Raw genomic sequence first — 22,092 nt, 5'->3', positions numbered from 1 at the left:
AGTTGGTAGGGTGTGTTGGAATGAGTTTAATAATAAAAAGAAAAATTTGGGGAAGAAAAGTGTTATTATTCCTTTTGCCTATCTGTCCTCTCTATTAAACGTACTGTCGGTGCTATTTGGCTTCATCCTGAATGGTACAGTTATTTCAGTTTGTACTAATCCAGTAAATCTGTTTGGAGAATGCACAAATAGGGTCCCTTGCAAAATCCAAGGGAGGAAAACAAGTAACTAATTTTTTAGTTTATACTTTTTAAATGTGTATTAAAAACCGTTTTTTTTTTTGTTTTGGGCTTGATGTTCATTGGGTTGGGGTTTGTTTTATGTTTTGTATGATGGATACATTATCCTGTTGTAACTTCTGTCATCACTGATCATGTTTAATATTGACTCATCCCTTCTTTGCACATATAGCTTGCACAGTCCAAGTGAAAATTAAGTGTGTATCATTCCTGTTCTGAGACTTGTTAGTTTGCCAGTATGGAATCATATGTATAAATACATACTTGACTTTTAATTTTTATCCATTTGTTTCAGAAGAAAATCTAAAGCACCGCCTCCTCCATCTGAAACAAAACCCATTGCCGTTTCTCCATTTGATAACACAGAACCAGCCAACTTCATCATGGAACAGAAAGAGAATGTAATTGATAAAGATATTGAACTATCAGTGGTCCTGCCAGGAGATGTGATCAAGTATACTACAGTTAATGGGAGGTAAGTTACACAGAATGACATTTTTGTTGAATTTTCTTGCTCTGGTTTACTTCAATCTTCATCCATGTTTTAATCACTCAGTAAAATACATGAGTTCTGTAAGTGAACATTGGGTGGATTAAAAGAAGGTGAAGGGCCTAGAGCACAAGTTGTACGAGGAGCAGCTGAGGGAACTGGGGTTGTTTAGCCTGCAGAAAAGGAGGTTCAGGAGAGTCCTTATCACTCCCTACATCTACCTGAAAGGAGCTTGCAGTGAGGTGGTGTTTGTCTCAAGTAGCAAGCCATAGGATGAGAAGAAATAGCCTCCAATTGTTCCAAGGGAAGTTCAGCTTAGGTATTAAGAAAAATTTCTTCACAGAAAGGGTTGTGAAGCATTGGAAAAGTCTGCCCAGGGAAGGGGTGGAGTTTCCATCCCTGGAGGTATTTAAGAGATGTGTAAAATGGGGCACCTAGGGACATGGCATAGTGGTGGACTTGGGCAGTGCTAGGATAATGGTTGTACTCAGTGCTCATAAAGGTCTCTTCCAACCTAAATAATTCTATGATTCTGCTATGATTTTGGAGTAAGTGTGGAAACATATACTTTATACATTCACCTACCTTTTGGAGAGACTTTTATTCTCTCCAAATTGTGTATGGCACCTATTGGGATGTGTAGCCATACTTGTTCTTTCTAGGCGCTGCAAATCTCTAGAAAAATGTAGGCTTGTATGAGTCACTGAATCTTCCCACATCAGTTTTCCTTGTTGGACTTAAAAATGAATTCCTGAATCCTGTTTGGGTACAAAGTCATGTGTTCAGCACTTACACAGCACTACTACCTATAGACTATTAGCAGTCCTAAAAAATAGCGTCATCACTTCAGACAAAATCTGTAATGCTTTAAACAAATAGTTTCTAGCTACAGCTTGGGTGGTTTTTTTCCTTTTTATTTTTACTTTTTTTAGTTCTTTTTTTTTTTTATTTACTAATATGTTTAAGCTGGTTTTAATTTAAAATACATATTTTAGTCTGATAATTGGTAGTGTAGGTTGTGTGTGTAACTCTCAAGTGACCTTTAGTTCAGAAAGACCTGGACATTGACTGGTGTTGAAATCAGAAATCCTGGGATTTAGAATCATAGAATCGTTAGGGTTGGAAAGGACCTTAAGATCATCTAGTTCCAACCCCCCTGCCGTGGGCAGAGACACCTTACGCTAAATCATATCACCCAAGGCCTTGTCCAACCTGGCCTTGAACACTGCCAGGGATGGAGCATTCACAACCTCCCTGGGCAACCTATTCCAGTGCCTCACCACCCTAACAGGAAAGAATTTCCTTCTTATATCCAACCTAAACTTCCCCTGTTTAAGTTTGAACCCATTATCCCTTGTCCTATCACTACAGTCCCTAATGAAGAGTCCCTCTCCAGCATCCCTATAGGCCCCCTTCAGATATTGGAAGGCTGCTATGAGGTCTCCACACAGCCTTCTCTTCTCCAGGCTGAATAGCCCCAAATTCCTCAGCCTGTCTTCATACAGGAGGTGCTCCAGTCCCCTGATCATCCTCGTGGCCCTTCTCTGGACTTGCTCCAACAGTTCCATGTCCTTTTTCTGTTGAGGACACCAGAACTGCACACAGTACTCCAGGTGAGGTCTCACAAGAGCAGAGTAGAGGGGCAGGATCACCTCCTTTGACCTGCTGGTCACGCTCGTTTTGATGCAGCCCAGGATACGGTTGGCTTTCTGGGCTGCAAGCGCACGCTGCCGGCTCATGTTCATTTTCTCATCAACCAACACCGCCAAGTCCTTCTCTGCAGGGCTGCTCTGAATCTCTTCTCTGCCCAACCTGTAGCTGTGCCTGGGATTGCTCCTACCCAGGTGTAGGACCTTGCACTTGGCATGGTTAAACTTCATGAGGTTGGCATCAGCCCACCTCACAAGCATGTCGAGGTCCCTCTGGATGGCATTCCTTCCCTCCAGTGTATCAACCGAAGCACACAGCTTGGTGTTATCGGCAAACTTGCTGAGGGTGCACTCAATCCCACTGTCCATGTCAGCAACAAAGATGTCAAACAAGACCGGTCCCAACACCGATCCCTGAGGGATACCACTTGTTGCTGGTCTCCAGCTGGACATTGAGCCATTGACCACAGCTCTTTGTGTGCAGCCATCCAGCCAGTTCTTTATCCACTGAGTGGTCCATCCATCAAATTGATGTCTCTCCAATTTAGAGACAAGGATGTCATGTGGGACAGTGTTGAATGCTTTGCACATGTCCAGGTAGATGACGTCAACTGCTCTACCCCTGTCCATCAGTTCTGTAGCCCCATCATAAAAGGCCACCAAATTGGTCAGGCAGGATTTCCCCTTAGTGAAGCCATGCTGGCTGTCACCAAGCACCTTGTTGTTTTTCATGTGCCTTAGCATGCCATCCAGGAGAATCTGCTCCAAGATTTTGCCAGGCACAGAGGTGAGACTGACTGGTCTGTAATTCCCCGGGTCATCCATTTTCCCCTTCTTGAAAATGGGGGTTATATTTCCCTTTTTCCAGTCATCGGGGACTTCACCTGACTGCCATGATTTCTCAAATATGATGGCCAGCGGCTTCTCAACTTCATTCACCAGCTCCTTCAGGACCCACGGATGGATCTCATCAGGACCCATGGACTTGTGCACGTTCAGAGTTTTAAGATGGTCTTGAACCAGATCCTCTCCTACAGTGGGCGCAAGGTCTTCATTCTCACAGTCCCTGCATCTGTCTTCCAAGACTTGGGTGGTTTGGTCAAAGCCTTTGCCAGTGAAGACTGAGGCAAAGAAGTCATTCAGAACCTCAGCCTTCTCCAAAACCCGTGTAGCCAGTTCTCCCGAGAGCTTCCTGAGGGGGCCTACATTCTCCCTAGTCTGTTTTTTATTTGCTATGTACCTGTAGAATCCCTTCCTGTTATCCTTAATAGCCCTAGCCAAGTTTAATTCTAACTGGGCCTTAGCTTTCCTAACCTGGTCCCTAGCTTCTTGGACAACATCCCTGTACTCTTCCCATGCCACCTGTCCTTGCTTCCACTTATTATAAGCCCCTTTTTTCCTTTGAATTTTCCTCAGGAGCTCCTTATCCATTCAAGGAGGTCTCCTGGCCCTCCTGCTGCACTTCCTTCTGGTCAGGATGCAACACTCCTGAGCCTGTAGCAGGTGATCTTTGAATATTGACCAACAGTCTTGGGCTCCCCTGCCCTCTAGGGCTGTATCCCATGGAACCTTCCTAAGCAGGTTCCTGAAGAGGCCAAAGTCTGCTCTTTTGAAGTCCAGGGCAGTGAGCTTGCTGCAAGCTCTTCTCACTGTCCTGAGGATCTCAAATTCAAGCATCTTGTGATCGCTGCATCCAAGGCTGCCCTGGAGTGTCACATTTCCAACGAGCCCTTCCCTCTTGGTGAGCACGAGGTCAAGCATGGCACCTCTCCTTGTCGGCTCCTCTATTACTTGCAGAAGGAAGTTGTCTTCCACACAATCGAGGAACCTCCTGGGTTGCTTGTGCCAGGCTGTACTGTCCTTCCAACAGATGTCAGGGTGGTTGAAGTCACCCAAGAGAGCAAGGGCCTGCGAGCGTGAGGCTTTTCCTATCTGTCTCTGGAGTGCTTCATCCACAGGTTCTCCTTGATCAGGCGGTCTGTAACAGATCCCCACAGTAATGTCTCCCATAGCTATATTCCCTTTAACCCTGACCCACAAGCTCTCTGTGGACTGCTCACCTGTCCCCAGAGTTCCATACTCTCCAGCCTATCCCTAACATAAAGGGCAACTCCCCCTCCCCGCCTGCCAGGCTTCTTTCCTAAAGAGCCTGTAACCTTCCATTCCAACACTCCAATCATAGGAGCCATCCCACCATGTTTCTGCAATGCCTATTATATCATACCCCTGTAGATGTGCACACATCTCTAATTCCTCTTGTTTGTTCCCCATGATACAGGCATTTGTACAGAGGCATCTGAGCCGAGCTCCAACTGAAGCCGGCTCATTGGCTGGAGCGGCTGGGATATCTCTACATTGCTCTGAGCATTTATTGTAGGTGCTGGCAACTGACTGGGTGTGTTGGGATGGAATGATGCCCCCTCCCCCAGCACATCTAGTTTAAAGCCTCCTTGACCAGTCTGGCAAGCCTCCTACCAAAACTGCTCTTTCCCTTCTTTATCAGACCAGCTCCACCAGCCCCCACTAGACCTGGCCTACAAGCTTGGGTCCCATGTTCAAGGAACCCAAATCCCTGACTATGACACCACCCTTTTAACCATTTATTAACCTGGCCAATCCTCCTAGCTTTTTTTAGGTCCTCCCCTGTACCCTGGAGAATTGATGAAAAGACTATCTGAGCTCCAGAGCCCCTAATCACCTCCCCCAGGGCTCTGTAGTCCTTCTTTACGTTCCCCAGGCTACTGCTATCTATATCCGTAGCACCCACATGTATCACCAGGAGTGGGTAATAGTCCGTGGGACTTTCTAGAGCAGGCAGCCTCTCTGCCACATCCCTGATCCGTGCCCCCGGTAGGCAACACACCTCCCTTGGGGCGGGGTCTGGCCGGCAGACGAGTGCTTCTGTCCCTTTCAGTGTAGAGTCCCCTACTACTACGACCTGCCACTTTTTCCTGGCAGCACCAGTAGAGATCTTCTTTAGCAGTGCACCAGCCGGCTGTTTCTGGCTTGAGTGCGTTTCCTCATTAGCCCCCTGCAGGACAGCAAAGCGGTTCTGCGTGGGGACAAGGGATTTAGGGGGAAGCCCCTCGCTCTTGGTTGTCCTTTTCCTTCTTTTTTTTTGTTGTCACTAATTCCCAGCTTCCCAGGTTAACGGCCTCCTTCTTTCCTTCATGAGCTAGAGGTGAAGCTCGAGGCCCCTGCACAGTTTGGGCCGGGAGCAAGCATTCCTGCTTCCTCTCAGCTTCGCTGACATCTCGCAGCCTATTAACATCCCGCAGCTCAGCCCCTGCTGCAGGAGGGCCTCCACCAGGGAGCACCGAGTGCAGCCCTGCCCATTGTGCGCCCTCCCCTCACCAGACCAGTGCAGGCACTATCCTCTCTGCACCCCGAGCTCTGCCCTGCAGCCTCCCCTCTCATCGGCTCTGTCTGGGTACCTACGCCGGCCACCGCCGGGGCAGCCAGAGCAGAGCTCCCGGACCGGGCCCTGCTCACACGACGAGTGCTCACCATCCCGCCCGCCTGCCCGCGCCAGCTGCCTCGCCGCGCTCCCGGTCCCTCGCACTCCTTGGGGCAGGTTTTTAACCGCCGCTGCTTCAGGCTCCGGCCCCTGTGAGTCAGCTGCTCGCTGTCGTCAGCTGAGCTGCCGGCTCCCGGGCAGCTCCTGTCGAGGACTTGAGGCTCCCTCGGTGGCTCTCGTCGCTCCGAGTTGAGGCTCCTGGACGCTGATCTACCCCCTCCCCCCCCCCGCTCCGGTGTTGAAGGCGTCCTCTCTCGCGCTGCTCACCTCAGCAGTTGATCCAAATTTGAAATGTTATATTAATTATCCTACCAAGAAGGCTCCTATGGAAAGCCTTATATGGATGAGAGCAATTAGGATGCCAGATTGTTGCTTTCCTAAGCTGAAATAAACTAGCTGTATATCGTCCTTGCGTTAGTGTATTGCCAGTGTCTTTGCTGCTGAAAGCAAGGAGGTGAATTTATTTATTTATTCAAATTAGGCAATGTAAATGTATAGTTACAGCTACTTCTCAATAAGAGATAGTTTGGCTTGAGTCTGTTTATATGCTTTGTCATTGTTCATGAGGTCGTTTCTTAGAAATCAAATACTCTAGAGCTGCAGTGGGTGAACTTTTGTGGCTACTTCTTGCCCCCCTTCCCAACTCCGTGTGATTTTTAGGATAACTTAAATCTGAGGTTATATTTCTCATGCTGTCTGCTAACACGGTGCCTTCCATGGCACTCTTAAAGGTGAGATTCCACATGTACGCTATGAGGCACTTCTCTTCCTTCTTTTCACTCCCTTTGTCCACACTTATGAGTACCAGGAGCCCACTGTCTCACTTTGCTGAAAACAAAGTGCCAGAAAGGAACATTGCTCGTGTCTTCACTTGGTTGTTATATTGTATAGAATTACTCCTTGTTCAAGACAGACCTCACAGGCTTATCAGGAAGTGCACTTATTTCCTGATCAGTTTTATTATCCCACAGTTACTGTTCTTTTTTTCAGTCAAGACTCTGTATGTAATTGACTTCATAAATTGCTCTCTTTCAAATAAGAACCTATATTAGTGCTGCTGGGCTCACTTAGAATGAGGGGAGACACTGTGCAGGACCTGCAGTCCACCATGAAACATACTTCAAACTATCTTCTAGTTTTGCACTGTCTTGATAGTTGTATTTTATGGACAAATTGGAAGATCCCTGTAGAAATGACATAAATTGCTAATTTGTCCCTTTCCTGTTCATGATCAGGGATAAGCAGCTTCGAAGCTCCCAAGGAGAGAATACCTTTCAAAATCTCATACTAGAAAAAGCAAAACTGTGAGTTTGTACAGCCATGTGCTCAAATGTCATAGTCTACTAGAGTAAACTTCTCTACGGTTCTCAGATGAAGTTGGGTTGGTTTGCTCCCTACTTTTTCATAGTGTCTAGTGAGAGCTATGTTGAAGAAAGCAAGGTGTTACACAGCTAAATATCCTGAGTGAGTAGAAGTAGGCAGAAGAGGATCAGAATGAAATCTGAAAGAGATTTTATAGAAAAAGATTATAAGAGAGAATAATTTTTGATCCTTGATCTATTGGCAACTAAAGCAAAAAAGTGAGAAAGGAAGGAGGACTGAAATAGCTCATTCCTCATTCTGGAACTTCAAGCATAGGTGGATTCTCTTATTTAAGCCTAGACACCAATTTGTAGTAGTTGATGATAGTGATTCAGTTCAGAATCTGACAGTGGCATTCAAACTCTCCTGTCACCAGGATTCCTGCAAACTATTTTTTTAAAACAGACAAACAACTTCTCCCCCCCCCCCAAAAAAAAAAAACCTGCATTGTAGGAGCAGTGAGTGGTAAGAAGTGAAGTTCCACTGTTCAGGTGAAGGAATAGGTCAAGATTTGAAGCCCAAGAAGAAAAAAACCTCACAAACAACAAAAAACTTGAACTATTTTGTTTAGCAGCCTGATCATTTTGAGTTAGTTTTTTTATTTTCCCACAAGAAAGAACTGCAAAGTGTGAGAAAATGTTATCAAAACAGAACAATTAGATTAAGTTGTATACATCAGTAAATTAACTTAGAAATATCAAGGACCAATATGGTAATGACGTGCGTTTTACTTGGAAATGGTGTGTCAGTTTTGCAGGGCAGCATGTTTAGAGCTTCAGTTTCTGATGACTTAGCTTTGGTGAATTTGTTTTCTTTAGAGTCCTTTGTGAGTTTCCATTTATCCATTCTTGAGTATGTTCAGTCTTTAAGATATTTTTTAACAAACCATTGGTTTACTCTATAGCTGGCTAGTGAATAATAAGCTTTGTGGTGTTGCCTTACTTTTCAAAACTTATCGTACTTACACTTGTTAGTAAAAAATGTCTTTTTAGTGACTAGGATTAGTAAATAGTTTTACAAGGAAGGCCATGAAGCCATGGGCTTAAGTAATTGGAGATCTATAGAAAGCCACATTGTGTGTAGGTTTCTTCTCTTTTCTTTCTCCCTTCCTCATAGGAATACTCTTGGTGGCTGCTGACAGAAGGTTTTTTTTGTTCAGTGGTGCTTACTGTGAGTCTCATGATGGGAAGAAAGACCTTGTTCCTAAAGTTTGATTGTGTAAGAATCTCCGCTTTCTAAGTAGCAGGTTTCTAGCCCTTGATTTTAGAGAGGAGTGTAGAAATGTGATTTTTTTTTTTTTTTTTTTGTTTTTCCTTTAAACACTTGATTCAGTCACTTCAAATACACCTTTCAGTGTTGGTTACAAGCATAACAGTATAGGTGAAGGTGCAACTTTAACTGTGAGGTGATGTAATGAAACACTACTAGCCACCTTTTATTGGTGTTTTAGTCAGGTAGGAAGAACCAGAAGCAAACAGATGAGAGAAGAAGGGGTGTGGCAATATGTAAACAAATGTATGAACAGAGATTTCCAGAAAAGTTAAGTAAGGTAATGAAGGTAAAGAAGTCACAAATAAAGATTTTACTGAAATTAGATAGAGGAAGACAAGCAGATGAGGTACTCTGAGGCAGCTGATGGCCACTTCTTGGAGTTTTGCTAAATATTAATCATGGAAGCTGTTAAATGTACTGTGATTTATGTATAAGGCTTTAGCAAATGTGATTGCAAAAAAGATTGCTTTTTATATCGCAGTAGGAGTATCTGTCTAAAGCAGTCATTGAAGGTGTCTTGGCTTCCAGTGGAGGGGGGGACGGGACTTAGTCTAGCATCCTCCAGTCAAGCAGGTAATTTCTGGAAGTATCAATGGAAAGCAAATTTGCTCCGAATCACTGTTTTCATGTACTAATTTGCATGTACCTGTCTGTTGTTTGTGAGCAGCTGTTTCTCACCATTCTGTCACTTGCTGTGACTCTGGTAATGTGAGGGCTTTCCCCTGTCACCACGGTGCATTTCCATATAGTGGCTTTTTGCGGTCTTTGCTTGTGAATTCTTGCTCTGGTCATCTTCAGTGTTCTTACCACTCTCTGATACCTGAAGGCCAGAAGGAAGGGCAGCTGTTAAAAATAGTGTATATAAATGCACCAGAAAAAAAGTAATGGGTAACTTATTGGATAGGCTGATAACTAGAAAGGTCGCTACAGAAGTAGTGTCTGCAGTCTCTTCTGGGTCCCTCCTTGCCTCTCCTGCCAGTGGCATGGGGGAATGACATGATTTGCATTTGCAGCTTATTAGGGTAAGATGGGTATACTTGTTCTCTGCCAGAAATACAAGAAATAAAGTAGTTTTTTTCTTCTTTCTTCTAACTGGAGCAGGAGAGTAAAATTGAAATAAACTCTGGTTTAGCTGTGTGAAAAGGGAGGTATAGCTAGTTTTCTGCAGTGCTCAGTGCACTATGCATGGTATTTCTCAGGCTGATATATATCATCTAGATGAAAGCACGGGGAATATATTACATTCTTCTATACCTTTTCAGACCGTCAGCTGCTTTTTTGACTCTTTGGTGGCTCATTTCTGTATGTTTTTTATTTATTGTTCCTCCTGCCTTTGTCTCCTGAGGCAAGTATTCTTCTGACATTTAAGCAGGGAGAAATTTTCTTGTGTGTGGGGGGGGTGGATGGGAAGTAACAGTCCTGCAATAACTATATCTGTCAGCTTTCAAACCATTTCCATCTTCTGTAAGTACAGTGTGTGCACCAGGTAGTCCAGCCTTGCTTCTAGAAATCAGAAGACAGCTTGCTTAAGGAACATTTGTTCTTTAAGACTAAATGAAAACAGGAATGATATTACAGGGTTAAAGGGGGTAGAAGAGCAGTGTTCACAATAATCTCTAATGTTGAGTCATTCTTAATTCTTTTACAGAACTATATCATATAAAAAGTCTGGTTTAACTTCCAACTTAATAAATGTATTAACTGTCTTCATACTGTCTATAATTCTGCGTAGCTTGATGGATCTCTGTAGAAGCTATCTATTTTCACATTTGGTTATGCTATCAGTACTTGCATCTGTTATGAGATTACATCTAGAATTTAAGATTTCTGATAAAGCCATACCAGTCAAACCCTGTATTAATTTTCCTTTGGACACTTCAGTGTCCTTTTCAGCATAGCATTTGATTGCTTCACAAACTTGTAAATTCTTTTCATAATATCCTTGTGTGATAGTGTCCTGGGTTCAGCAGTAGCAGTCATGTTTCTCCTCCTTGGTAGCTGGTGCAGTGCAGTGTTTTGACTTTCGGCTCGGGAACAGAGCTGATAGAGATGTTTTGGTTTGGCCAAGGACTTTGTGAGCCTCATGCTCTGCCAGGGAGGAGGGGAAGCTGGGAGGAAGCAGAGACAGGACACCTGACCCAAACTGAGCAAAGAGGTATTCCATACCACAGCACGTCATGCCCAGGTGTAACTGGGAGTTAGCCGGAAGGGCTGGGAGACTGCAGGGTTGGAGGAGGTATCGGTCGGAGCTTGGTCGGGCTTGGGGGGCGAGTTATCGGTCAGCTGGTGCTGAGGTGTTGTATTCTCTTCCCTTGTTATTTCCTTTATCATTATTATTACTGATGGTAGCAGTAGTGATTTGTGTTATACCTTAGTTACTAAAATGTTCTTATCTCAACCCGTGGGAGTTGCATTCTTTTGATTCTCCTCTCCGTCCCTCCGAGAGCAGGGGGAGGGCAAGAAAGGGGGGGAAGTGAGAGAACGAATTAACCTGACTGGGTTTAAACCACGACAGATAGATTTCCCTCTTTGTAGTTGTAACTGGGAGAGACAGAGAACGTCAAAATGAAATGCTCCTTACAAATAATTGCCCAACTCAACAAACTGAGGAATGACCAGTTGCAGTGACCTGATAGTATTATAACTTTATTCAGTTGCTGTAACATGCAAAGTTAGGATACTGTTCTTCCCTTTGGTCTATTTAAACATCTGTGATGCTTCTGTTTAAAGTACAGCTTTAATAAATTTATTCCAATAGCAACTGGGAATGTTCAGCATTATCTTAATGTGCTGCTCTGCATGTTCTTTATTGAGCACTGAGTGAACAATGATGCACAATTCATGACTACATATGAAAAATTTGCTTTGCATACTTCATTGTGAAAGGGACATCTGCTGCATCACACAGAGCTTCTAAAATAAAATTGCATTCAGCTTCTACATTGTTATTTAGGTTCTTTCCCTCTGTCTGTATTAAGCACCTGGCTCTTATTTTGGGATCCCTAATGCAAGACCTCCTTGAAAGCTGGCTTCCTCAAACTTGATTTCTCCTGTTTCCTCCAAATAACTCCTGCTTGGTATTTCTGAAAAGAAAGTACCTTGTAACCTCAGAATGGATATAAAAATGTCAATCTTTGGAAAGAAACTGTTCTTAACGAGTAGCAGGGTATTTATCCCCACTGCTAAGTTCCCATTAAAAACCAAATGAGGTGGCTAATCCACATGTCCCTGCTGACCTCAGGAAAAGCATCATTTCATACAAGAAAATATTTCTGCCTTTGCTCAAGCACATGGCATACTTCTGTGCAAGCTGGTTTCATTTTCTGTTTAGTGTATTCCTTTTTTTTTTTGGCTTTGCCTTTTTTATTGCTGGTTTTTTTTGTCTCTTTTTTATGTTGAAGATATTTAAAGTTGGTGGCTGGCAATAATTATTTAGTCATGGAAGGGAAAGGATGACTTGGGTTAAATGTTTAGCAGCGCATTTTGTTATTGCCTGTTTAATTGTCGTCTGTTGTGACAGTTCCATTTGTCTTTTACAGGAAGCCCATGATGGACTTGCTGATTTTTCTCTGTGCACAGTATCATTTAAATCCATCAAGTTATACTATAGAGTTGTTATCAGCAGAAAATAGCCAGATTAAATTCAAACCTAATACACCAGTGGGACTGCTTGAAGTGGAAAAGGTGATTTTAAAGCCAAAACAAATGGATAAGAAGAAACCTGCTCCAGTTATACCGGAGGTGAGAACTGAAATTAAAGCGTGTTGAGAAATTAGAATCACTATTGGATTCAACAAGTTGAGCTCATAGGTCAGCCTCTTGTTTCAGCATTTCCTGTTGTCTCTGATCCTCTCACGATGCACCCCTTTGAAATGCTTGGCTCCATGTTCTTGATAACCTCCTCCTAGGTAAAATACACTTCAGTTTGTTGCAGAAAACATCTTTGCTGTGAAAGAAGGGAACATTAGAATATTATTTGAATTCCCACGCCTTACCGTCCTTTTGACAAATTCTGCAGATGAAGTGTGGCTGAATACAGCCTTCTATAAACTGAAAATCAACAACTTGAACCATCTGTCATGCTGTGATATATATGCCCTTCTGATTGTATGTTCATTTTCCTTTAATACATACTGCACTTTTTTGTTGTTAACCAGTTTTTTTTTTTATATACCCTTGAGAAGGCAGGAGGTTTTAGAAGTACTAAAGCAACTTCTGGGTGTTGCTTCAATCTTTCCTTCTAGCTTTGTTGCTCTGCTGTAGAGAAAAATCCTGGGATTTAATTTATCTAAAGCACTTAAGGACCAGGGAAACTCTTCTGCTGCCCTGTTACTTTCATCCTACTTGTGTACATGCACATGCACCCATGGCTCATTGGCTGACTTTTACAGCTCCATAATGTAACCTAGTAGAGCATCTCACTCCTGGAATGTGCCCTACTGGACAGGCAAATGACAAATACTAAAGAAGGAGCAGACTGTTTCATGTGCCCTTTTCTTCTGTAGCAGGAAATCGCAAAATTGTAGTGTCGAATCAATAACATTGGTGAAGTTGGCCACAAGTGGAATTCCTGTGACTGCTATAAGGCTGTCATAAAAATGCCAGTTGTTTCACAATTTGTGGTGGTACTTACTGGAGTTTTCTTCTCTCCAGCAAACAGTAAGGGTAGTGATAAACTACAAGAAGACACAGAAGACAGTCATAAGAGTTAGTCCACATTCACCCCTTCAAGAACTCATTCCGGTTATCTGTAGCAAATGTGAGTTTGATCCTTCACACACTCTACTGCTGAAGGATTACCAGTCTCAAGAACCCCTTGATGTGACAAAATCCCTTAATGACCTTGGACTAAGAGAATTATATGCCATGGATATCAGTAGAGGTAAGGTAACTTCTGTGAATTGCAGAAAATTATAGAAAAGATAATTACTTAATATTTCAATCAGGTATACGTTTTGTTGGGATAATTTTACTTTTGAAGAAATTGATTTCTAGCATATAGTATATATTTAATTAGTCTTCCTTAAAATTGAAACTGGGACAAGTGTATCTGTACTTATGTTTGAGAAGTGCTATAAAAAGGTCTTATTTTCTAACAATGTGTTAGGCACCAGTAAAGATAGCTAAGTACAAATCATCACTTGTAAGCGACCTCTTCCTTTCCTTCCCCCAAAACACCAACAACACTGTATTTCTCTGAGCTTATAAGAAGATAATAGGATCATGATGAGCTGAAAAGTACAAAAACATTACAGAAATATAGTTTTGTTTTAAAATTATTTAAAATTTCAAAAGTGTTAGAATATTCTGATGGTATTTATGTCTGTTGGATTGCTATTTGCTAATTTTATAGATTGTGAAGGAATAATAATCTTCTTTTTTAATTGTGGCCCGACAAGGGCATAATGAACTAACTAACGTCCTTGTATTTGTACATACGTTCCTATTGCCTGGTTTTAGCAGTATTTGTAAACCTGTCTTTTTCATGAAGAGTTTATTGTACTACAAGTAAAAGCTTTCTACAGTGTGGTTTGCTCTGTTTCAGACATTTCTCACAGGAAATCTTAACTCATATAGAATGCAGTAATAGTGGCTTACTCCTGTTCTTGACTGTTGTTCTATCTGCTTGTTCTCCTTTCCAATCTAAAACCTGGGGGGGGGGTTGTTGGGCTCTTTTTTTGTCTTTTTCCTCATTTCTACCTATTATGGTAACCTTATCATTTGGTGCTTACAGTTTTAAGAGTTCTCTCAATTTGCAAGTGCCAGTTATCTTGAATAACAGGAGAGTGAGAGATTTGGAAAATGTCTTTTTTTTCTGTGGAGAAAACAAACACGAAATATTTTTCTCTTCCCCACTGGAAAACAACATATTTTAACTTGCCTAAACATGCTCCTTGGGCTACATGTGCCCATAGTGCATTGTCTTGTTTGTTGTCTGGCTACTGCTTTCATCTACAGACTGGCAGAGCTGCCTTTTGAGCCGTATGACGTGTGCTTCATTTGAATCAACAGCCAAAAATCCTAGGGAGGGAATATGAGGGCATATCTGCTTTCTACACAGCAGTGCCTGGCTAGGAACTATTCTCTTGATACAAAGTAGTTCAGCATTTCAGTTTTGCAGGCAGCTTCAGAGCTTTACATTTTGAGTTTGCTTTATGAAAGCATGTGGTGCGGTGTGCCTTGTAGCAAAATTTAAATTCATATTTTATCCAGATTATATTTGCATTTTACATTCCTCTTTGTTTTCCATGTTTGGGCTGCCTTACAATCCAAAATTTACAGAGCAAACTATTCTATATACTGATTTTTGTTTTTCCATCAGAAATATAACTGAAGACTCTCTCCTTATTTGCAAGTTTTCTGTCTGTGCTTTATGTCTTCAGACTCAAGTTCTTAAATGGTTTTTAACATTTAGATAGTAAAGATACACATCCTTTTACTTCAGGAAAGTACCTAGTTACATTTTCCAAGTGATGAAGATTGAGCTTGACTTTCTGTGTTTGTAACTTATAACTGCATCCTTGATTCAGATTCACATTTTCTGTCTTTCTTTTTGTCCTTCTATAGCCACATCACCAGCTGATTTAAATTTACCATCTTTGCAAGGTATGATTTACTGAAATAGGCAGTGAAACTGTAGCACTTATGTGACATTACAGTCTGCTGCTATTAGAACGTCTGCTTAACTATGACATGAGTAATTGTCCTATCATAAATGCATATTTAAAAAGATAATACAGAAATGGATATACCCAGCTATATATGAAGGATTTCTGTATAGTTCTACTCTGGACTGATGGATTAGATTTGCAGTCATGTTTTTATTAATACTTGTACTGAGACCCCAAAGGGGCCTTTCTTATTTCTTCTCCTCATTGCATTTGCATTCAGTGGGATGCCTTTACCAAAGTTAAATCTAGTAAAAAATTAGAGACAGCCTTTAGGTTTACAAATCATCTGCCTGAAGAAGACAATGTAAGGAGAGTAAATTCTGCAAGGTACCACAATGGACTTGTATAAGATATGCATGTTACCTGTGCAGCACCTATCAGGTATTTCAGTGATCTTTCTCCAGAGCCATACCATGTGCAGGCATGTGCCTGACTTGTCCCACTTCACACTTTGCCGTGAATTTAAATTGAATTGAGAGCTGGACAGGCTGATGCTCTTTTTCTCCTCTACATGAACCATAACATGTGACAGGTGGGATAGGCTGGATTAAGTGGTAGGGGTATTAACAGCACCTGAAACTCAGCTATTCTGAGCTCTGAGACAGAAGGAAGAACAGGGGTGGTAGGAAGCCTGTTAAGTTTGCAGCATTTAGAAAAAGCTATTAACACAGGTGATTTACAATGTGTTTTGTATATCCTTTCAAGAATGAAGGATGTGAAATGACAGTGAAATAGTAAGAACGCAGGAGAAATAATCTGTGCAGTAAATAATGTCTAGAATTACTGTGTTCTATTTTAGACTCCTACCAATCTGAAAACTTAGATGTTCTGAAGGAGAAAGAAAACAAAGGATTTTTCAGCTTTTTTCAACGAAGCAAGAAGAAAAGAGAACAAGTAAGCTGTAACTTTGAATATGGTTCTAGAAGTTTTGCTTATACATATTGAGCAATCAATCACTGTTGATCATTTTCCGGAGAGTATAAGTAACTTGGATTTTGTTTTCTTCCCCCACCCTGCATGTCAAGGCTTCCAGTGCCCCAGCAACTCCACTGATGAGCAAGCCAAGACCAACGTTTATCACGAGATCTAACACTGTTAGCAAGCAGTATGATTCAAACACTCTGCCATCTGAAATGCCGAAGAAACGGAGAGCTCCTCTACCGCCTATGCCAAATTCTCAGAGTGCTCCCCAGGAAATTGCACAAGCCCAAGTCAGACCAACATCTGATATTGTGAAATCTAACAGCCTTGATAGCAATGAACAGGTTAGTTATGTCTGTTTCACGTGTCTTAGGAAGCTTAGACATCATAATCCTGATAACCCTGTTAATACCTGCTGAGGTTGAAATAAACAGGAAAGAAAAGTTTAGTACTTTCTTTTAAAAATCGTAGTTGGAAAATAACTACAGAAATGGAAAGATTCATTCCTTTTAAACTTTATATTGTGTATCCAAAGAGCTATTCAAAATAGTATTTTGAAAAGGTAAAACCTATTTCTTATATAAGTTGGTATTGTGAGCACCTTTTTGTTCTTGTGGATGAATAGGTATTATATTTAAATGTGAGAACATTGTCTCACTTTATCGTCTCTAGTAATTGATGTTTTGATATTTCCAATAATGTTTGATGCTTTAGTTACATGTGATAATGGGAAGTTTGTTCCTTACTAAAAAAAGGTGGAAATCCTGGGGACTAGTCTTTGCAATCTTATGCTCCCAGGAAGTTAAAGTAAGGTCTTTATTTTAATCCAATAGTTATATATTTAATTGAAGTTATGAGATGTGGGCTGCATATTTAAGTAACCTATATATCCCATGCTATGCAGGAATTCTGCCAAAGAATGTGGGAGAACTGATGCATAAGGTATTCTCCCGGTATTGGACATATTGTCAGTTGTGTAATTCCAATTAATAGACCAAGGCTAAATTGTCATTATAATCCTTAAAAATTATTTTATACAGTATCTAAATGCAGTTCCTAAATGTGGTATCTAATAAATGAGGATATCGGTATGCTAGAAAAATAAAATGCAGATAGAAATCTGGGGGATGAATTTTGAGTTAAACTGAAAGACAAGAAATTTCAAACTGTGGCTTCCTTTATACAATCATATACTCTTTCATTGATGCACAGAACCACAAGAGAGCACTGTTTAACAGAAGTTCTGAATCTGTGTACTGTGTCCTGCTGAAAAGCTTTATCATTTGAAGAAGACAAAGGTTTCTTTCTGTATTTTAATAAAAAGAACCTGGGGGGGGGGGGGGGGGGGGGGATGATGGAATCATGATCTTCTTTTACCTCATCGTGTTTTTCTTTTAATTGAATTCAAATTTTTTTGAAAATAATTTCTTAATGTCAACATGCTTTAAATGATTCACATCCTATTATGTCTAACAGTAATGTATGGCTGTTAGGCTAGGATCTGTCACTCAACAAAATTGCTTAGATTTATTATTTTGTGCTGACATTTCTTATTCATCTAAAGTGATTGGACTAAAGTCTAACAGCCCACAAAGAAAGGACAGAAGTCCAGATTAAGTTACATTTTTTTTGTGCATTTTCTGTTTTGTATTTATGTGTGCAGCTCCCGTAGAACTTGAACGCCTTTGGCATGTGTTTTTTAAGATGACTTCTGTTTCATTACAATTTGATTGCACAGTGATTTACCAGACAATACAGAGTTTGGGACTTAAATGTGAGCAAATATTTGCTCTGAGCTTTTAATTTTATTAATTCATGTAAACTATTTTGTCTTTTTAGTATCTATTTTCCAATAAATGTCATCTAATGGAAGAATTTGGACTGTATAGTACATGTTGCTCAACTTGATCAGGGAACTCTTAGGAGGGATCTAATGAGAGACTTCCTTGGAAATATGGTCCTTGTAAGAGTGCTGAGACATTTTCAGAGACAGCCTTCCTGCAGTACAGGAGTGGTCCATTCCCCTACTTAGAAAAGGAATAAGCAGAAGAGTAGTCTCATCTAAATGTACTACTGAGGGAGGTCAAGTGCAAAAAGAAGCATGTGAGGGCTGGAAAGGGGACAAAGCAATTCCCTAAAAGAAATACAGAGATACTTGTTGGATGTGCAGAGATGCAGTTAGGAATGCAAAAGCAAGCCTGGAGCTCAAAGCAGCAGATGTCATCAAGATTAAAAAAAAGGCTTTTGTAAGTTAGGGGCAAGCAGAAGTCTGAGGATAAAGGATGAGGTTGTCTATCTTTATTTTAGAAAAGTGCTTGTCAGAGTCTACCACAACATTTTTTGTTTAAAGTGTAAGCTATGAACTAGACAAATGAACCACAAGGTAGGATAAAAACTGGCTAAACGGCTCAGATGGTTGTAGACAATGGCTCAAACTGAGACTGGTTGTCAGGTGGAGTTCCTGAGGAGTTGGTAGTGTGGCCAATACTGTTAAATTTATCTTTATAAACAACCTCAATGATGGAATTGAATGCACCCTCAACAAACTTGAAGTTGACACCAAATTGGGCATACAGGCAGGTACACCAGAAGAGCCACCATTTAGGGAGGCAGTGACAGGCTGGGATTGCATGAGGTTTAAAATAGGTGCATCTGAAATTCTCTGTCTGGAATGGAGTAATCCGAAGCACCTGTACAGCCTGGGGTCTGGCTGTGTGATCCACCTTGAATCTCAGTACTCAATACTTGTTAGGCCACAGCTGTACTATGTCCAGATTTAGTTCCTGCAGTTCAAAATAGAGATTAAAACTAGGCAATAGTCCAGTGGAAGGTCACCAGGATGTTTAAAGGTTGAAGAACATACATGTTCTAACAAAAGGAAAGCTCAGATGGGATCTGATACCCAGAAGGTGTTATAAAGAAAGTAAAGGTGTATATTCTGTACAAAGATGCATGGTGACAGAGTAAGGACCAATGGGCACAAAGAAGTAGTTGCCTCAGAGGGAAATCCATTCAGACACAGAAGAAAACTCATCACTGTTAAAAAAACTGGACTTTGGAATATGTTGCTGAAGTGAAGTGGTAGAAGCTCCCACATCAGAAATATTCAAAACATGCCTTGACAGGTTCCTGCAATAACCTAATGCAAGACCTTGTGTTCAACAGAAAAGTGGAGCAAATGATCTCCAAAGATTCCTTCCAACTTAGACTTTCCTGTTTCTCGTGGGTGAATCAGAATTTTGATTTCCCAAAACTGTATCCACATAATTAGGAGAACAGAAAAAAATATATTAGGACTCCACTGCTAACACAAACCAACAAATACTTGGGTTTGCCGTGAGATTAAGCACTGCTTGAGTAATGCTGGCAAGGGGAAGACTTGGAAGCTTGTTTTTTAGGGCTTCCACTGAAGCCTCGAAAATAAACAAGAAAGTGTCTCTAGCTATCGAGACTTCTGGTTTCACTTAACTGTAAATTAAAAGACAGTTCCCTAAAAAAAAGTAAGATGTTAGGCAAGGGACAATGTAAAATGATGTTATTTAAAGAAAAATGTCATTTACAGGATTTACAACTTTAAATTGAGCACTATTTAACTACATCAAGTAAGAATTGGTCTTTATTTCAAGAATTGACATCCTAAATACAGATTTGGGAATGAAGCATGTAGGCATTGTAGAATAAAATCAGTTTTGATGGTTGCATAGCATTTTTTCATCTGTATCATGAATTAATATTTTCTCAACTTAAAGTGACCAATTTATTCTTGTAATGAGGCAAGTACAATGTCACATTAGAGCACAATTAGTGTAAACAATATAAGAATTTGGTCTCTCGTATTCCTCACTGTTGAAAAATCTGTGTCCTGCTGGTGGGATTTAAGTCTCTTTCGGGTTGTTTAACAGGCTGATTGGTGTGTTTGCTGAACTATTTAGCATGTCTGGGAGCATCACTGTTATTGTAGTGTCCCATGAAGTTAGTTTACAAAACTTAGAATGTACTCTATTCCCCCCGCCAAGGGTTCCTTTTTATTTGCTTTTGCCATACAAGTAGCATTTCCTTGCAAATCCTATTACTTTTCAGAGTGCCTAAGTTGTGAAGACTGCCCTTCAGTTTATTTGGCAGACTGGATACATGCTTTATTTCTTCTATGGACCAGGATGACCTTCTGCATGTGCCTTATTATGGACAAACCTCTTTTGTAACATCAACAAGGAAGACAAAGTGAAATGTCAGCTTTGCCTGGATAAACTGTTTCCCTGGTTTTGATAGAAACATGCCAAAGTAGTAACATCAGACAACAGTGAAATGAGCCAACTTTAAGGGAACAGAGTATTCACTGTTGTCTTTCTTCAAATTCACAGTGTATTGTAGTCCAGCTTCTCACAGCATGAAAAAGGGTTTTAATGTTTACCTCCTACAGCTTCTCCACATCTTTTCCCTTAAAAAAGGAACTGCTTTCTCTTTATATGAGCAGTTACATTCTAGTATGAGGTTTGAAATTTGTCTGCCTCATTTTCAGAGCGATTAAAGAGCTAGTTTTTGGAGACACATTCCTATTTTTAGGAGGTAAATTAGTACAGTGGATTTAAGGCTTGCTATTACAAGTTACTACATAGCATGACTTTCCTATTCTCTATAAGACTCAGAAAATTAGAGTAAGATTAATAGATAATGTTTGTCCAGCAAATGTTTATGTTAAATCAGATTGGAAATGAGCATGTTAGTCTCTAATATTTAAATCTTTTATTTGTCAGTTCTAATTTTGGGCAAGATGGCTCTTACCAGAAGTATGTTTAGAACTAGCCAAGTTTTAGAACTTGCAAGTCGAGGGGACTCTCCACGGTTTTTGCAAAGTTCTGTTGTATAATGCAGTATCTTCACAGTTTTCATAGAAGTGGATAAAACTTTCAAATACTAACACTTATTTAAAAGAAAATTTCTTTTAAAAGAAAAGAATTTGATTATGTCCAAAATGCCATTGCTGATTTTCTTCCTAATGCTTTGTATATAAAGACTAGACTGTGATGTCTTTATTTTATCCCATGACTGTTTGTCTCCTTACAAGGATAAGGAGATTGTCTCCTTTTTTCAGTTATGCTAAAGGAGCATATGTAAACTATGCTTGGGTAGAACAATTAAGTGGAGATTTTTAGTCAAAACATTTACAGTTTTAAATTATGGATAAAACTTCTTAATTTAGAAACACAGCTTGCTTTTATTTGCACAACCCTAACTCCTAAAGAAAATTGACTCTCCAGTCTACTCCTTTGAAAAGGAAGGGAAGACGATGGGGGAATAGGGGAAGGCTGGGAAGCAACTAAATCATAACCTTTCTCAAAAGATATATTAGTCACTGTCACAGACCAGCTTTGTTAAGCACGAGTTCTGTGCTTAAGAAGTTACACCAGAGGCTTAGTTGCCTGGAACTTGATGGTTAGTCCTTTACTGGCAAAGTTGGGCGATGATGCAGTGAGCGCTGTGAACATCAGGGAGGTTCTTGTACAGAGACAGGGTTACTTGGGAGAAGATAGCGCTCAGACCTGTTTGCTCTTACTGAAGTTGGTGTGAAGATCACTAGACAGGAGTCTGGTATGATTCAGAATTGCTGGTGAATATTGTGTGCATCCGCTTTTCAGTGTACCAAATGTATAACCTTGTCCCCTTATTGTATTTACTTCTGTACTGGCAAGTGTATAGATAAATCATAGGAAAGAATAGTAAGAGTGGGTGTTCGGACAGAATAACACCAGCTGAGTTTCTGCAAACATGTTCTGTGTGTCCTTTCTTTCCAGTAGGTCAGAGGTATATTAATTCCTGTGTAGTTCTTTGGCCAAGTTAAAGTATTTTGGGAAGCTTAGGTCATGTAATAGAAATTGAGTGCATTAATCATTGGACATACATTTGCCTGAATACTTGTACAAAGAGAAGAAAGAAATACTAGCAAAATGGCTAGCAATGTTCTTTGATATTC

The 22,092-nt window shown here is 40.7% G+C and overlaps 1 protein-coding gene across 4 annotated transcripts in view; it reads left to right on the top strand.

Annotated features, from left to right (window-relative positions):
• COBLL1 (cordon-bleu WH2 repeat protein like 1) overlaps positions 1-22,092 on the top strand; it is an 88,736-nt gene that overhangs the window by 47,074 nt on the left and 19,570 nt on the right. For 3 of the 4 annotated variants that reach the window (XM_061452105.1, XM_061452132.1, XM_061452123.1), the window contains exons 2-7: positions 535-714; positions 12,069-12,270; positions 13,183-13,411; positions 15,097-15,135; positions 16,000-16,094; positions 16,226-16,465. In XM_061452105.1, the coding sequence (XP_061308089.1) occupies positions 535-714; positions 12,069-12,270; positions 13,183-13,411; positions 15,097-15,135; positions 16,000-16,094; positions 16,226-16,465 (985 nt within the window). The remainder of the gene's footprint in view (positions 1-534; positions 715-12,068; positions 12,271-13,182; positions 13,412-15,096; positions 15,136-15,999; positions 16,095-16,225; positions 16,466-22,092) is intronic. The other variant, XM_061452113.1, reaches the window with a different exon arrangement.

This window comes from Pezoporus flaviventris, unplaced genomic scaffold, assembly GCF_033815535.1.
Source record: "Pezoporus flaviventris isolate CSIRO_AGI_PZ_B2104156 unplaced genomic scaffold, CSIRO_AGI_Pfla_v1 ptg000001l, whole genome shotgun sequence".
NCBI classification, from domain to species: Eukaryota; Metazoa; Chordata; class Aves; order Psittaciformes; family Psittacidae; genus Pezoporus; species Pezoporus flaviventris.
The sequence above is the reverse complement of the archived record's forward strand: the minus strand, read 5'-3'. Positions and strand labels throughout refer to the sequence as shown.